The following is a 16962-nucleotide window of genomic DNA, read 5'->3' as shown; positions in this document are numbered from 1 at the left end:
AATTTTAACTTAACGGTCTAAACATCTAATATTTCCTCCACCAAGAATATTTGTGCCAAAATTGAAAATGTGCAGAGTGGCTTCTTTTTATGAGGTTTTTGAGAAAGATTATTTTTTTACTGGATGTTTATCGCTAATGTAACAAAATGGTAAATGCCATTTTAATGCATTTAAATAACATAAAATAAATAAAAATAATTTCTAATTTACACAAAGTGTACCTAAGCACAATACTTTTTCTTTTTGAGTTTACTTTTTTCCACTTTTTAATCACATTTATACCTAAAAGATATTCACACAGATTCAGACACATTCATAGAGCTCTGCAGTTATCCATAAGGAGGAAGCAAAAACTGGGACTTGAAGAAAATGCACGATGGTAAGAGCTTCACTCGGTTCCATTTTTATTTCAAATTCTGTTATTAATAAGTTATTTTAAAAAAAAAAGTTGAATTATGAAAGAGTTTAAACTGCAGACTATGCCCAAATGAAATAAATTCAAACCACAAAATCTACCAATGCTGGCTGGAAGTTCACAAAGGAATCCTGTGTATCTTCTAAACAGCCGAAGGACCAGTTTTCATGTTCACACTGAAAAATAATCACGTGCATATCAAGGACACGAAAGCATCTGCTCTCTGAAAAGACCACTGCCGTCCAGCTGCAGATCTTAATGATTGTATGCACAAGAATGATGACTTAACTGTGTTGGAAATAAGACCAAAATTCTTAGACTTAAATAAGATGCATGAGAATGGAAAGCACTGTATTCAGCACAAGAGCTGTGTTCCATTTTCATAGTATAGTTTAGACTGTTTTGCTGTATATGAGCCAAGATGGCTTGCTGGGTCCTGCCTGAAATAAAATTAAATAAAATTAAATTTAAAAAAAAAAAAGTTGTATAGCTTATAGTTCATAGTTCATATCAGGTAGCCAGGTTGTGTTTTTTTATGTGCTAATTTCCTACAAACTAGAGTGCAGGACTGATTAACTATTGCCACACAATGCAGTCACGCCACCGTTGAAAATTTCATATATATTTTTCCTTTCACAAATGTGAAATAATTTCATATTAAGCAACCTCATTATGTAAATAACCAAGTCTAATATTTTGTCCCGTTTAAGTTTACATTTGGTTTTCTTTATGTGTCCTGGTTATGTTTAGGCCTTCCATTACGTCTAAGACTTACTGTTTTTACGTCAAATTGTCAAACAAAAAAAGAAAGAAAAAACGAACAAAACATAATTTTGCCGCTGTTTGTTGTACTATAAATCCTTACTTTATACGACAACTCGTTTCTGCAGACCCATTTGTTCGGGAGGATTTGAAATTTGTTTTTGTTTTTTTTGTTTTTTGTTTTTTTTGTTTTGTCATTTCGGTCCACACTCCACACCAGTTAGTGGCGGTAATGCACATTTGTGCTGTTTGCCAACAACCAATAAACCCTATAAAGAAGAAGAGGAAGAACTCGCCTGTCGCCACTACTGTAGCGGAACTGAAATTGCAGAAACCACAGTTCAAACACGGAAGTAAATAGCTGCGTACCAGAGCTGGGTGCTCGCTGACCCTGGGGAGAAATAGCTTTAAAAGCATGAAGTTTACTTGCTGAAATAAAGGTAATGTTGTCATCTGCGGTTCAGGGACGGGCCTCCCTTTAGTGTTGGCGCTTTAGCCGTGTAACGTTAGTTAGACGTATCAGCCGGTGTTAACCAATATCAACAGAGACACACATGTAGGTCCTTCTAGGAGGACTCCGCTAAAAAGTGACAGGGGTGCCAAATCCTCGAATTTATGTCTAATTATTCATTTATGTGATATAATTTATTATTATGTGTAACTGAGCTGTAAAAATCTCGTTAACTACCGGAGACACTTCACCTAGCAGCGTAAGCGAGTGGCAAAGGTAAAGACTGATTAGTTTGACAACTCACACCACCTGTACCTCTGTCCTCAGTCTCAAGTTACTGCTACAATTGATACATTTATTATTATCATTCCTTTATTTATTATGATTAATATTCCTTTAAAAACGCTTGATAGACAAGGTTGAAATTTACAGATGTTTTAAAATCAAAAGATTTCTCAACATTAAAAATTCCTCCCTGTGTTTTTATGTGACCTTTATTGTGTGCTCATCTTAACCATTCCTTTGTCCCATTTTTCATTAGATGCTTTCTGTTATATTCAGAAAAAGCAGCTTTGCAGCCCAGAAGGTAACATACACATGATTTTACCTTTTCATTGCTTTTTGTAGTTTTATAACTTTTTTTTTTTAAACTTTATCGTGAATATCTTTTCAGGTATTACACTGGGCAGGTCCTATGCAAAAATGCTGGCCATCAGCCGGGACTGGGGCTTCTGTTTGTGGATCTGTATCTTCCAGCTGGGCTTCACCAGCTAGTCTCTGGTTTGCAGGAAGAGGAACAGGACAAGCAAAACCTCTTGCTGTGTTTAGTTTTTATAAGACTGACCTCTTCCAGAGAAACCAGAATCATGATGCTTCTTTTTGGATGAGGAGCCAACACTTCCACACTTCTGTTGCGAGGTTGAAAAAGCGAGCACTGCCTGAACCTCCCCCTAGAGAACTCGATCTGTTGCGCTATGACATGAAGGACTTGTTGAAAAGTCCCCGACCTGCCCTCTACCTGGGGTTTGCGGGGCTTATCCCCTTTGTCTCACCCACCTTGTTTATGGCTGTGACTGAGAGCTACTACCCAGAGTTGGCTTATGCCCAGCTAGCCTATGCTGCCTCCATCATTTCTTTTCTTGGTGGAGCAAGATGGGGATTCGCTCTTCCTGAGAGCAGCCCAGCAAAACCTGACTGGATAAACCTGGCCAACAGCGTGGTCCCCTCCCTCCTGGCCTGGGTGGCTATGCTGATGAGTGACAGCATTGTTCCTGCTGCCACCATGGTCATCATGGGACTTGGAATCTCACTCCATTATGATCTGTCTCTCCTTCCCACTTACCCCAGCTGGTTCAAAGCCCTGCGCACCATCCTGACCACTGTTGCGTTTTTTTGTCTCTTAGGCACCCTTATAATGAACGGTTCATACCCAGAAAAGAACATTTTCAGAGATTGATGACATTCGGCTGGACAGGGCATCCCTGGTTATGCTAAATCTTTATTTGGGTGATCTGACTTCAAAGTTTTTCTTGATATTGATGATCTCTGAACCTGTTGGGTTGATCTGTTTCTAGAAGTTGCATGTGTTAAATATCATGTCACAAACTGAACTCTGATGAAGCAAACCAGAGATAAAAAAAAAAAAAAATCAAGTCTGTCTGTCCACCTTTTAGTAACATGTGTTCCACTTTTTCATGGTAATGTGGACAAACTTTGTTCCATACTGTTTTGTCTTCCACATAAAGCCATTACATTAAACTTGAACCTAGTCTTTCATATTATAGAGAAGAAGCATGTGTCAGTGATTTTTTGTATGAAGCAAGAAGGAAAATGAAATAAATTGAAATTGTAATCTTCTGAGTTAATATTTAACACACACTGGGGGAGATAATTATTCTATCTCCTACTGAATTTGTAAGTTTACTCACTTTGAAAATATTAAAAAAGAAACACACAGTTGCCCTGAACCCCATAGCAGAAAAACATGCCTGACTGTGGTGATGCTGGTGTTTGGGTCATACTCAGCATTTCTCTTCTTCATTTGATGCCAAAGAGCTCTGATTATGGTTTCATTTGACAACAACACTTTCTCCCAATTCATCGCAGAATCATTTAGATTTTCACTGGCAAACTTAAGACTGGCCTGAACATGTGTTGCAAGATCTCAGCCTATTACAGCGTGGTGTGTTGAATGAATGATGTCCTTGATGCCTGTGGTCTTAACTGCCTTTAGATCATTAACAGGCTCCTCCTGTGTGGTTTGAGCGGATCTACCTCTTATCTCATGATCATCCTCATCCAGTGAGGTAAGATCTTGCATGGATCTCCAAAATGGGGGTGATTGATGGTCATTTTATATTTCTTCCATCTCCGAATAATTGGATTCCTGCTGATGGTCTTACAGCCCTTTTTTTTTTTTTTTTTTTTTTTTACCTGATTCAAAGAACTTGCCCATATAACATTTTGAGTTGTTAAATGAAAATTGCATATTTTTTAGGCAACATTTGCACTTTGTACTTCAAATTAGCAGCTCCACTGTTACACTGTAGTATTGACATCACCAGGGAAAGGAGTTATTACATAAGCCCTGAAGTGGACTAATCTCTACTTAAAGCCTCAGCGGTCGAGTGTCACACGAGGCCAGAGACGTGAACACAGTGTAGAATAAAAACCTGGGCTCACTGTACACTAATTGTCTCCGCTGGACAACAAATAATTTTATTATTGTTTGAAAAGAAATGCACGCTCATCTTTTAACATTTGTATCCAAATTTATTCACATAAACACCAGCGCCTAATAAAGACATATTTGAAAGAAAGGCAAGAGAAAACAGGGGGGTTGAAGTCCACAGATATCTGAGAAAAAAAAAACATATAAGGCACAGTTCTTCTCTGTCCCGTATAAAAAGACCCTTTTAATGAACCAATGACCCTCAGATGAAACCCCTTACTAAAAAGTCAAACCTCTCCCAGATGTCACACAATGTGTAAATACAGTATTGCACTTGGTTTTTTTAGTTTCTTCAGATTTCTTTGTGAAACAGTTTCCCCACCACACGTGGGATTTGGTCAGATTATTTTTGATGATAAGAAGATAAACAAAAAACAGAAAATTGCAGCAGGTGACTTCTTGGACTTTTTGATTAAATATTAGAGTAACATTTCTATTCAACAATTAAACCAAAAAGAAATTACCCTGATAAGTGTTCTTGGTTTTCAAAGCCAGAGATAAACTGATCTGAAGTAGATCATGAGGCTTCTTGGAGTACATAAAGCTAGGAGTGCACAGTAAACACAACCAACATTTGGAAACTTTGTAGAGATCTTCCTACTCATTGTCAGCCCTGCGTTAGCGCTGCAGGATTTTCTATGTATGAGCAAAGGCCTACGGTCACATCTACAAAGGTTCCATCTGCAGCTGTTTGAGTCCAGACTTCAGTGGACTGCAGGTAAACAAGGGCAAACAAATATGTAAAAAAGGAGGGAGTGTTTTGAAATTTACAAAAAAAAAAGTTGGGTGCACCTTTTCTTACACTCGTAAACAGAGAACTCTGCTGCCTACTTCTGAATACCCAGACCAGACCGCATGTACTCGTACACCACGTAACTAATGCTGACGGCTGGTATGACCTTCATGAAATTGGGCAGGATGCCGCGGTAAAGTCCAAAGAAGCCCTCCTTTTTCATAATCTTCTTCACCATCAGATTCATCGGCAGCTGCTCTGAGCCCTCAATAGAAGCTGAGAAAAGAAAGGTAAAGCCAGATGAGTAAAGAAAAAGATCTCCTCATGTTTAAAATCTCTAGATTTTAGAAGTATTGGCTGCTTATAAGCAGCATATGTTTGAAATTAGCTGAGATTAAAGAACTGAAAATTGTTTTCCAAGTGTAAATGTTGATGACTTCAGAATAAAGCACAAAGTCATCAGTTAAACCTCATAACCACGGTTTTAAGGTTATTTAAACCCCTCTGTGGACAGTTTTGAAGTACTTTTGTTTTATTTGACTGATACCTAATTGAATTTAAGAGACAAATGCAAATTAAAACCTATTCCAGTATATTTATGTGGATACTTTTTGGTGGCCCACCATGTTTCAGGTGTTTTATATATCATCATTTGGAAGTCTTAAATTATTTGAACACAACTTCTAAAGAAACAATAATACTTGACATATTTTACAGTGCTATTATTTATTTAAAAAAAATAGTAAAATGCAGAACCAGTGGGTGAAAAACAAAGTAGCCGACACTGCTAATCAAATGCACTTGATTAATAATCATCAGCCAGTATGAGCACCTCTATTAAAGCAGAAGTTTTGGCAGTTAACACAACACCAAGGAGGAAAAACATCAGCAATGATCTTAGAGACACAACTGTTGCTGCTCATCAGTCTGGGAAGGGTTATAATCATCCTGCAGTGAAAAAGATTATTCACAGAATGTATGATGCTCAGAGAAATTGCAAAAAAAAGCAAAACCTTACGCGAGCTGTGCACGAATGCAGCAAAGCTCAATGACGAGAGACTAATGAAATCAAACGGAAAACCTCAAGTACTTAAGACCTGTTAAGAGTCAGGTGATTTTTTAAATTATGTCCTGATATGTAAAAACTTAGGGCTTTTTTCACATTACTGTAAGTAAAATTTGGATAAAGGGCTTTTTTATGATATTTTGTACTTTGGTAGTTTTGCTTTAAATGGTCTCAGCACTCATTCAGGTCCTTTACCTTTTCCTCTCTTGAATACTGAAGCATATGCATGGCTCAAATGTCTAATAAACAGAGTAGTTATAAAGAGACTCACATAGATTTATTAATTTTCCATTTAAGCAAAGATTTCATGAAAAAATCTTGAATTTCCTCGTAAAACACTTTATAATCTCTGAACAACTCAGTGGCATTATGGTACTACAAGTTAAATGCAAGCATTAAAAATGAGCGGCTATTTCTTTAATAAGGTTTGCTTCACCATACCTTGTGCTTGCATGCGGGTTCGGATCAGAGCCAGGGGATAGCTGGCCAGCTGGCCACAGGTGCTGGAAATGGTACCGCAGCCCAGCAGCACCAGAACCCCTGGATTGGCTGTGTCTTTGGCATAGTGGGACAACCAGAAGTTCTTCAAGCTCTGGTATGGAATACACAGGAATGGCAGATGAGAGTGAGGGTTGATGCATCATATTTTGTAAAGTCAGCACACAAGTGGTGCTTAAACAGATGAAAATGGAGTTCACTATGGAAGCTGTAGATGAATCTGAATCTTCCTAATATTTTTCCAGACAGGAATAATTCATCAGGATTTACCTCATACACTGCCAGATCTATCCCAGCGTAGGGGATAATGCCCAGAATATTGGGAATGTAGCCCTTGTAAAACGCCTTCACTCCCTCATTCTTCAGGACTTTCTTGGCACAGTCAAACATTCCCGAGTATTGTCCGGTTTTCCTCAGGGTCATACGGGTTTTCATCACCTGAGGAGACAAAGATTATTAGTGTGGCTGTTTTACATCAGGCTGCACATGTGACTTAACGTGTTACTGCATCTTTTATACTACTGGATTGGTTAAGAAATCTAAAATTTGTTTGGACACTAAGATATGATAAAACAAGACACATGAGGTAATTAACAAACCAATAAAACTGCACACACCATGTATAATGTGGGTATATGTGTTAGTCCCCGTAGAGAAATTACTCCTCTGCATTTAATCCAGTGAAGTAGTGGGCAGCCACCAATGCAGCACCCGGGGAGCAGTGCGTACCTTGCTCAGGGGTACCTCAGGGTAGCCGTTCAGTGGATTCAAACCCCTGACCTTCCGATCATGGGGCAACCACTTTACCTACTGAGCTATTCCTGCCCTTTACTGAGCTAGCCCTGCCCCCATGTGTCTCCATATTTGATATGGAAACTTGCTTCCCCCTCCTGTGGTGCCTCCTCCTGTTGCTATCATCCATACGTGCACTCTTTATTCATCTGTGCTGTAAAGACTACACTTCCACTCACCTCCATGGGGTAGATGGCAGTTTGTGCGGTGGCTCCAGCCAACGATCCTGCCATGAACCTCTCGTGGGACTTCACCTTACCCGGTTCACTGGACAGCAGCTTCTTATACTGGTGACACAGGGACATGAAAACCGAACGGCTCAAACAGGATCACACATCAGTGACAAAAGTGACTGCTAGTGTTAGTAGTTCTCAACATGTAACATGACCATAAGCTGCGATTTATATTGGAATCTGTAAAGAGGAGGAGAACAGAACTTACCTGTTCATAAGCCATGAATTTAATGGCTGTCTCGGGGGCGATCTTCATGACATTGATACCATTTCCTCTCCACAAAGAAGTCACCCCTCCTTCTTTTAGCATTTGCTTAAAGCCGCTGACCAGGCTGATTTTGTTGGTTGTAGAAGCGTGCACCTGGGGAAAAAAAGCACTTTTAAGTTGTAACAAAGCAGCAAGGGCTCGAAATTCAATTGCTGAAATTCAAAGTGAGCATCAGAATGGAGAAGAAGGGTGATTTAAGTGAGTTTGAAAATAGCACAGTGGTTAGCATATAAGCATGGATCCATCCTGCCATGAATCATTGGGTCAGGCTGGTGGTGATGGTGTAATGGTGTGGGGGATATTTACTTTGGTACACTTTAGATCCATTGCTACCAATAGAGCTTACCTGAGTGCTAATGGTGGCCATTTTCGTCCCTTTATAACCACTGTGTACCCACCTTCTGATGGCTGCTTCCAGTAGCATAATGCATCTTGTCACTAAGCTTAAATCAACTGGTTTCTTGAACATGATAGCAAGTTTACTGTACTGATCACAATCCAATAGAGAGCCTTTTGGGATGTGGTGGAATGGGAGATTTGTATCATGATGTGCAGCCGACAAATCTGCAGCAACTATGTGATGACGTCATGTCAATATGGAGCAAAATCTCTGAGGAATGTTTCCAACACCGTGCTGAATCTGTTCCATGAAGAATGAAAGCAGTTCTGAAGGGAAAAGTGAATCCAACCCAGTACTAGCAAGATGTACCTAATAAAGTGTCTGCTGATTGTATTTATATGGTATTTTTAAAAAACAGGATAACCCAAACTAACACAAGAACATTTTTCTAAGCTAATTCTGCACCATTTTTTGTAGCCATGCCACGGCATTTTGAAGCACACTTATCACCACATGGACCAATGAGCACATTTAGTAAAAATCCAATTCCTGGAGAAAAGGACCGATGAACAACCCAACAGGCATTTTATAAAATCTAAAAGAAATCTTGACCCACCTGCATGAAGACCTTCATTCTGTCCAGAGGGGCCGTTCCTGTACGGGACACAGCACCCGCCACTGCTCCTGCAGTCAGCTGCTTCCACCACAGACCTGTTGTCTTCTCCTCCTCTGTGAACTCATCTGGGATGGTGAGGCTGTCACCAATGTCCAGAACCTACACCCAATACAGTACAATCAAGTCACAGTCAAAGAAACTGACTGCTGAGAATAGACTGTCTATAAAAGATGCACATAGCCTCTGGGATAGTCTTAATCCTTTAACCTTTGTAATTATTATTAGAGTTATTTATTATTTACAAAATTAAATAAAATATTCACTCTATAAAAAATAGAATACATTTATCAAATAATAAATCCAACATATATTTATTAATAATAAAAAAAAAAAAAAAAAATACCCCCATTGCAGTTCCACCTTTAAGGTCCAGTAAGAGCATAAGTTGCTCCTGCACTTTTCTTTTCCCAAGCTAACTACTCAGTTACAAGGGTTTTTTTGTTTTGCTTTGTTTTGCTTTTTCACAGTGAACAAGAACCGGTAATGCTCTTTGATAATTGGGCTCGCTTGCTAGCACTGGCTAATTAGCGCTACCCTCTTTTCCAAAGTATACAGAAAAAAACCTCCAAAAAATCACGGAAATGGCCAAAATGTAAAATAAATAAAGGCTTTAACACAATCTAATGGGTGCTGACATGTTGGCTAGGTCAATCATTTGGATACTATGCTGTTATAGTAAGTTTGTAAAAGAAAGCTAAATAGTCCCTGAAAGCTGGTGAAAGCTGGTGAAATCGTAGATTTGCGTGTGATACTACTGTCAAAACATAAGCTTTATTCTATATTCTGATTTTGTCTCTTACACTACCATTTTGAATCCTTTGAATGCAGTTTAAAAGGAAGGAAGAACCGTTAAAGGCCCTTTCTGAACTGAGCGGTTTCTGTCACACTTCGGGCCTTATTATAGAACAAAATGGTTTGCATCAGAAGTTAGTGAGGTAAATGGACTGATTCTTATATAGCGCTTTTCTACTCTCTCGGAGTACTCAAAGCACTCTATACAACATGCCTCATTCACCCAATCACACCCATTCTCACAAGCACTTTATCTATACTTAGTGCTATCTAACTACTAACTACATTTATACTCCGATGGATGCATCGGAGAGCAACTTGGGGTTAGTATCTTGCCCAAGGATACTTGGCATGCAGACTGGAGGAGCGAGGGATCAAACCACCAACCTTCCGATCAGTAGGTGACCTGCTCTACCTCCTGAGCTACAGCCACCCCCAGTGAGGGTGGTCTCTGCCTATGCAGCCACCCTTTGGAAAACCCAGGAATTATTTTAGCAATCATTAAACCACGTCTTTATTAATAAATGTAAAGGTGTCAAAACTCATCATTAAAAGTTAAAACCCACTAGACCGCTCTGCAGATGAACTTTTAGCTAAGCTGGGCAGCCTCATAACCACACATTCCCAGCTTCACCTTAAACGTAATGCCTAGAAGGATGGGACCCATGCCATATCCTTATCCAAAACTTGCATAACTACAGGTCCATGCTGCGAGATCAGTTACATCACCGCACATCACTGACGTAAAGCTGCCATTTTGAGATCACAGATGCAGCAGGGGGGGGGTTGTGTTTGTTTTTTTTTTACTTTTACCACTGCAGTAATTGTATCAGCCTTTTTTTAAACAAACCAAAAAATAACAAATCTTCCCCCTAAAATGTCTTAAACAAATGCCTTAAAAATGTCTGCCCCCAGACATTTTTAAGGCAGGAGTTGATGGCTAACATTAGTTTTAGTTTTATCTGCAAATAGAACACTGTGTTATAAAATTATAGGTGAGGATTTGGCTAGAAATTTGCCTTGGCACCCTTGAAGCTTATATTTCCTGTGCATTACGTCAGGTATGATGTGGTTTTAGAGAATGCTAGTCAGCAGATGGGCCTCTTCATACCTGACATGATGTAAAGGTGAAAATATTAACCTGTGTTCTCCAGTGGACATAATTGCTACACTGTTTCAAAACTACCTCAACCATGCATCAGGTACAGATAATAATACCCATGACCAGATGACAACCAAAACTCAACATCTGAATACAAGAACCTACCATATCCACATCCACCTCATACAGCCAATCATCTTCCAAGTCGAGGAAAAACCAGCATTCCTGACGTTGCTGTTGCTGCTGGTGAGGCTGCAGCAGAGCCAAGGCCATCTCAAGCCTTTGATAAAGCTGCTAGCTCTAGCAGTTCTAACAAAGGACAAGGTCCCTCCTATAAACACCAGTTCTCAGACCCGTCAGGATCCTTCACACGATTCTGATCAAGGGCCCAGACAGAGGTCGACAGTCTGCAGAGCAACGCACTAAATCCAAAAAGCTTTGGCTTGAATGCTGGAAATAACGAGACCTTTTCATTGCCATAGATGCTCCCAACAAGTCATCAAGTCTCACAGACGCATCATCTCGGTTTCTACTCTCCTGTTGCTTTCTAGACTAATTAGTCTTCCTCTCACCTCCTCCAGTCCTCCTAAATGATACACTAATCCACCCACAGCTCAGGCTGAAATTAGCTCATCTCTGCCAAGCTTAGAAACCAAAGGTTAATAAGACTTCCGAGCTTATGCCAGTGAATGAACTCAGCGAACGCTAGAGATTAACCACTGACTGAAGGTGGACGCTCCTCTAGCACGCAACTGTATTTAAATATAGGCAGCAGCCCTTCAGGGTTTGATTATTCCCTGATAATCTAATAAAATGTCAGAGTTTCATGTTTGCTCCATTCAAGAAGTTTCCTTTTACCATTCAGAGTTCATTTCATTCACAAGTGACAAATTCTTCAGACTCCTCCCCCCTTTCATCTGCTCTGGTCATGAACGAATCAGACGTACTCATCTGTTGCCAAAGGTCCCCCAAATCCGTTATTGCATGTCACCTCTCTGTGGCAGAAGCCTGCACTGCAACTAAAATATTAACAGTATACAGAGTTTAAACTTTAATATATTACTCTTTTTCTTTAACTAAAACACACCCCAACCCATGTCCAATAATAATAAGAAATACGGCATCTTCTGCAACAAAACCAGACATTGAAGTATTGCAAAACAACACCTGGAATTGCCTGCACCGGCCACTGTAACCACACCAACTACTCAAACATCAGCAACAACTGCAACCATCTGAAACTAATGCCAACTACTGCAAACAAAGCAAACACTAAAACAACAGCGACACACACAGCATACTGTAGAGATAGTAAGTATTGCCCCTCACCGTGGTGTGCTTCCAGTAGCGGACGATCTCCTGCAGGTTGGTGGCTGGGTTAAACAGGAAGTGCTCTCGCCATTCATTCCAGTCCACAGTCATGGTGCCATCCACATCAATACTGTAGGTTAGATGATTTTTTTTTTGTGATTTAAAAACTAAACCATTCAGTCTGTATACTTAATATGCAACTGCTCTGCTTTCATGTTCTGCTACTGTCCTCACTGGCCCCTCCAGCCCCACTTCACTCATCAGTTACTGCATTTTGTGTTTACTCTAGTTCCACTGTTATGTGTACTCCTGCACATGTGTAGCTTCAAGCTTTGCTTATGCAAATCCTGTGCATTACAGTTCAGTCCGTGCTGCATCATGAACCACAACTGACAACTGACTGTATTTATATGTATTTACTGTTCTGTGTGTGTGTGTGTGTGTGTGTGTGTGTGTGTGTGTGTGTGTGTGTGTGTGTGTGTGCTGATATTTTGAATATAAAATAATGATAAGATAAATATCATTAAGATAAAAAAAAATAACATGATAAATTAACATGTGCAGGCAATCGTGCAGGCCTGGCCAAAACCACCAGTAACGTGTTTTTTTTCCTAGTTTCTGTAAATAATGAAGGATTTATGGAACAAACTGTAATTCTGATGAACACACAGGAGTTTTCAGAGTTTTAATCAATACCAGTAGTTCTTTCATTCTCGCTAAACTACTACTGTGTGTTAAAACCATATGTTACTCATTCTTTACATCCAAATGTGTAGTGAGTTTGAGTATCGGCATGACATTAAACGCACCAATAAACACATTCTGTCTGACAAGACGTGGCTTGGTCCAAAGTCAGCGACCAGACGTGCACTTGCGATTCGAAAATATTATTCCCCGGTGTCGACACGCTGCGTCAGGGGTGTAAAACATCTTGCCAGCTCTTTATCATGTGCACTCACTCCTCTTTTCAGCCAAGCCACACACTGAGCCAGTTATCAGTCGCTCACACGGGTTCCCACCTTTAACTTGCGGCGAGTCAGGCTGCTTTCTTTCTCGTCTCGCTTGGGACACTGCTGTGAGTTCACAGTTTGCTTGCGGAGTAACAGGTATAAAAAATAAATAAATAAGCTGAAATACCTTTGAAGGATTTTCTCTGCATGCTCTTTGCTGATTTCCAGCCCCAGATCAGCAAGTGACTGCCTTATCTCCGTAATGTCTATACGACCTGTAGAAAGTAAGCATTTATTTGTACTTTTTCTCTTTTTGTGCATTTTCAATATTAAAATGTGTTACATAATAAAATGGCACCATACCATCTTTATTTTTGTCCAAGCTCTTGAAGGTCAGTCTTAATTTCTTCTCATGTTCTTTCAGGTACTTGGAGAACTCGCTGAAGTCGAGCCCCTCATCTTTGTTTCTGTCTCCAGCAGAAATGATTTTCTAAAGGGGAAAAAAAACACCCACACACAGAATATTAGCAATCATTCTGCTTCGTGTTGCCGTACCTCATTTGTTTGCTGCAGCCGGGTGTTTGACCTCCTCATAAGGTGGAGGGAGAGGTCTGGGTTCTGCTGAGCCGTAAGGGGAGTCTTCCATCTCCTGCTCAAACAGCAGCTGGCTGATTGTGGCGGTTGGTGGCAGAATAACGCAGCAAAATGCTCCTTTACTTTATCTCAACTCACTCTCTGTGTTTTTAGTCTTCTGTCTGCCCGAGTTACTGCCATTGCTTTCACAAGTGTTGACGATGTCCCAAGATCAAGACAAAAAAAAAAATCCATTGTTTCGCCAGGCTGAAGCGAATTAATGGAAACAAAAATAATGCCTGGTACCAAATCTGTTATGAGCATTGGCTCTTTGTTAAGAAGTAAACCAGCAACTGAGAACTGTCAGTATGTTTGTATGAGAGCACAAAGGAGGAGAGCATTACAGTTTTGACAGATGAATTTTTGCCCCTGAATGAGGGCACCGACCAAATTAGGTTATCTGTCTTACTAACCATTTATTACACAGTTATGATAATAGTCCACACATAAAACTCCTGTTTTATAGCACCTGGTTACACACAGCAGCGGCCTCTCCTTACCTTACCCGCCTCAAACTTTTAAAGCCATCTGACAGACTTATGAGTGCGGGGAATGTGCAGTTGTTTGATTAGTAAAGGTGGGACCTTCCACTTACAGTCTCAGCCCACAGTAAAAGCTCACCTTTGAGACAGCTTTAAAAATTCTAGAGCAGTTTTTTTTTTTCAATCTCTTCAGCTCTTTACAGACGCCTGGGCGTCCTGAGTGCAATTCCAGAGAATTCAGAGTTTGTCTTCACTACTCAATCTGTTTTCAAGAAACTGAAGAAAAGACTTTTAAGCCATGACAACAAAGCATGCACATGGAAATAACCTCTCACAGATACTGCACTTTCAGAGTAAGAGCATTTTCAGCAGCTACACAAAAGTGACTGTGACTGTGGAGGAGAGGTTTAGTGTTAGTTTAAGGACAAGACTGCTGTCAGATCTTTTGGAGCCTGTTGTGCAACTATATGGACTTAATTGCCTTGCTCAAAGATGCATAACCAAAGAAAGGAAGGGCGTGCAACAATATTTAGAATCTAGATGGCTTAAGAAATGCTTTTAACCCTAACTAGGCATGGATAAACTTGAAAAACAAGTACTTAATAGTATGTCTGTGAAGGTTCTCAGTCATCCAGGTCATCGCATTCTAAGGAGATTGGAAAGAAAAGCGTCTGGACTTTTTTAAGTTTCTTGAAGATGTTTCACCTCTCATCCGAGAAGCTTCTTCAGTTCTAAGAGCAAGAGCAAGTCCTTAAAAGCTCCTAAAGCTTCCTGGGAATTTGAACTTCTGCTGATGAGGTGTCCGTGAGAACTTTTACTTTTTCCAACTTGTGAAAATATTACTGAGGCTGCACTACACAGCTCTCGCTTTTATCTCTGGCTGAACTGCAAATCTTAGGTGTCTAGAGGTCCAAAGTAACCTGGGGTGTAACAATCAGCTGATCAGACGATTATGTTATAATTGCACTATTTTGTCAGTCAAAAAAAATTGGTACCACGTGCATCCTCTCAAAGACAGACCTTTGCCTGCGAAAATCGGACACTTGGTTAAAAGTCAGTGTAATGCGCACAAAAAATAAAAATCCAGTCATCATAAAGATCAGTAACGAAAACAAATAAATAACATTCTAAGAGTAAATCTGACTGCACTTGGCTGCTCTGGCGGCTGTAATTTCACTTCTTTTAAGGTTAACGCTGCCGCTACAAGAAATATTTGTTGTGGTTTTCTTTCCGTATTTGGGATTTCTGCGCACTCCTGTTTGGATCCGTTACTCTACCTGAGCTGCCCCTTTCTCAGCCTTGATGCCCATAGCATCCAGGCCTGCCTTCAGCTCGGACACATCCACTTTTCCATCCTTGTTAGTGTCCAGCTTGGCGAACAGCTCTTCGTACACTTTCGACGCATTGTCAGCGCATCGACAGTCCGTAAAAAAGAGCTTCCTCACCACCTGATACATCTTAAAACTGTAAATGAAAAACGTCGCAGGCCTGTAGAGCTCCACGCACACACACACTAACAGAAACTGGGTAAGCAATCTGTTGTGGCAACTGATTCCTGTGGCTTGCGCTTCTGGTTTCAGGACTTCCGCGGTGTAGCCTGGGGAAGTGATAGAAAAGTCCTTATGGGTCGGCGTCGGTGTAAAGTCCAGCGGGCACACGATAATGTGCAGATTTGGCCAACAGAGAGCGTTTTGCGGATGAGGTAGGAGCGCTGTACAGATCGGTGGAGGGACTCGGTTGACTTCGCCTTGGGAGACCTCCTCTTTTTAGTGCCCACACGCACACGCTCACGGAGACACACCCTTCAACAACAACACACACACACACGCACTGCTCTGTTACTATTACTCGTGGGCGGCATTTCAACATTTCCTCACAAGTCAACTATAGCTTTTTCTCATCCTCTCAAGTCTTGTCCACTTTTAGGCGTTTTTACTTGGTTTGCTGTGGTGAAAACGTCCCCACGCGAGCGCACGCACGCGTTCAGACTGTACAGTAGCCTAGTGTGCAAGGATCATCATCCTGTACCCATCGGTCTGCAGTACAAAGTCGGTATAACTTATCTTTGTCTATCCGGTGAGTCATACTCAAAAGAATCCGGCAGCTGCTCTGGGCAAAATTAACCCCATAAGCTTGTAATTGCCTCAAAGCACGGGAGGGGTGCTCTTCAAGGCCACTTTGACATATTTTGTTTAAAATCTTTCAGAGAAATTGTACATCTTCATGTTTAAGTGGAACTTCCTTTTCCCTCATCCTGCTTGGGAACAGCTTTTTAACCGCTACTAGGGATGGGAAACGTTTCTAGAATAACACATATGCTGTTAAATTGTGCAAGTTGTGCAACAGAGTTGCAGTTCCTACGCTGTACCACCAGATGGAGACAAACGTCAAATAACTAAACAGCAGCTGGTTTTGCTTTCTTGTAGTAATCTGTCCAATCAGTGCTGCCGAGAGAGGAGGCGGGCTTCGGTTTGCAACAAACATAAAGCTGTCATCCTTTCACATCCGGTTAGTCATCAATCGCTTCAAAGTAAAATAACCAAGAAACAAAACGGCAACAGATAAAAGGCTGACATATTAAAAGGCAAATGTTTGTGTGCTCCTGGGAATGAGAAAAGAGGATTGCTTAAATAAAGTGTTAGCTCTTAAAAACAAAAACAGGTCTAGGAATTAAAGCAAGGGCCAGGAACACATTTATTTGAATTTTAAAATCCCCGCGGATCATCA

General features: G+C 40.5%; 2 protein-coding genes across 3 annotated transcripts; one reads left to right on the top strand and one right to left on the bottom strand.

Annotated features, from left to right (window-relative positions):
* The first annotated feature begins 1512 nt into the window (after positions 1-1512).
* LOC134647135 (transmembrane protein 69-like) lies at positions 1513-3424 on the top strand. The gene is made up of 3 exons (XM_063501328.1): positions 1513-1617; positions 2170-2214; positions 2302-3424. Exons 2-3 carry the CDS (start codon positions 2170-2172, stop codon positions 3082-3084), a joined length of 828 nt encoding a protein of 275 aa, XP_063357398.1. The 5' UTR covers positions 1513-1617; the 3' UTR covers positions 3085-3424.
* Positions 3425-4372: 948 nt separating this feature from the next.
* On the bottom strand, positions 4373-16190 carry LOC134615752 (mitochondrial adenyl nucleotide antiporter SLC25A24-like). Of its 2 annotated transcripts, none has more exons than XM_063460382.1 (10): positions 15513-16190; positions 13484-13610; positions 13308-13395; positions 12189-12300; positions 8906-9064; positions 7890-8042; positions 7628-7735; positions 6927-7094; positions 6600-6750; positions 4373-5368 (listed from the first exon to the last, which is right to left on the bottom strand). In XM_063460382.1, the coding sequence occupies exons 1-10, from the start codon at positions 15690-15692 to the stop codon at positions 5187-5189; spliced, it is 1428 nt and encodes a 475-aa protein (XP_063316452.1). In that variant the 5' UTR covers positions 15693-16190; the 3' UTR covers positions 4373-5186. The 2 variants fall into 2 exon arrangements, with proteins under 2 accessions (XP_063316452.1, XP_063316453.1); XM_063460383.2 differs by lacking the exon at positions 15513-16190 and adding an exon at positions 13707-14814 and having other exon boundaries at positions 4374-5368.
* Between the last annotated feature and the right edge of the window lie 772 nt (positions 16191-16962).

This window comes from Pelmatolapia mariae, linkage group LG17 (assembly GCF_036321145.2).
Source record: "Pelmatolapia mariae isolate MD_Pm_ZW linkage group LG17, Pm_UMD_F_2, whole genome shotgun sequence".
In the NCBI taxonomy this organism is placed as follows: Eukaryota; Metazoa; Chordata; class Actinopteri; order Cichliformes; family Cichlidae; genus Pelmatolapia; species Pelmatolapia mariae.
This window is presented reverse-complemented; position numbering and strand designations above follow the sequence as displayed.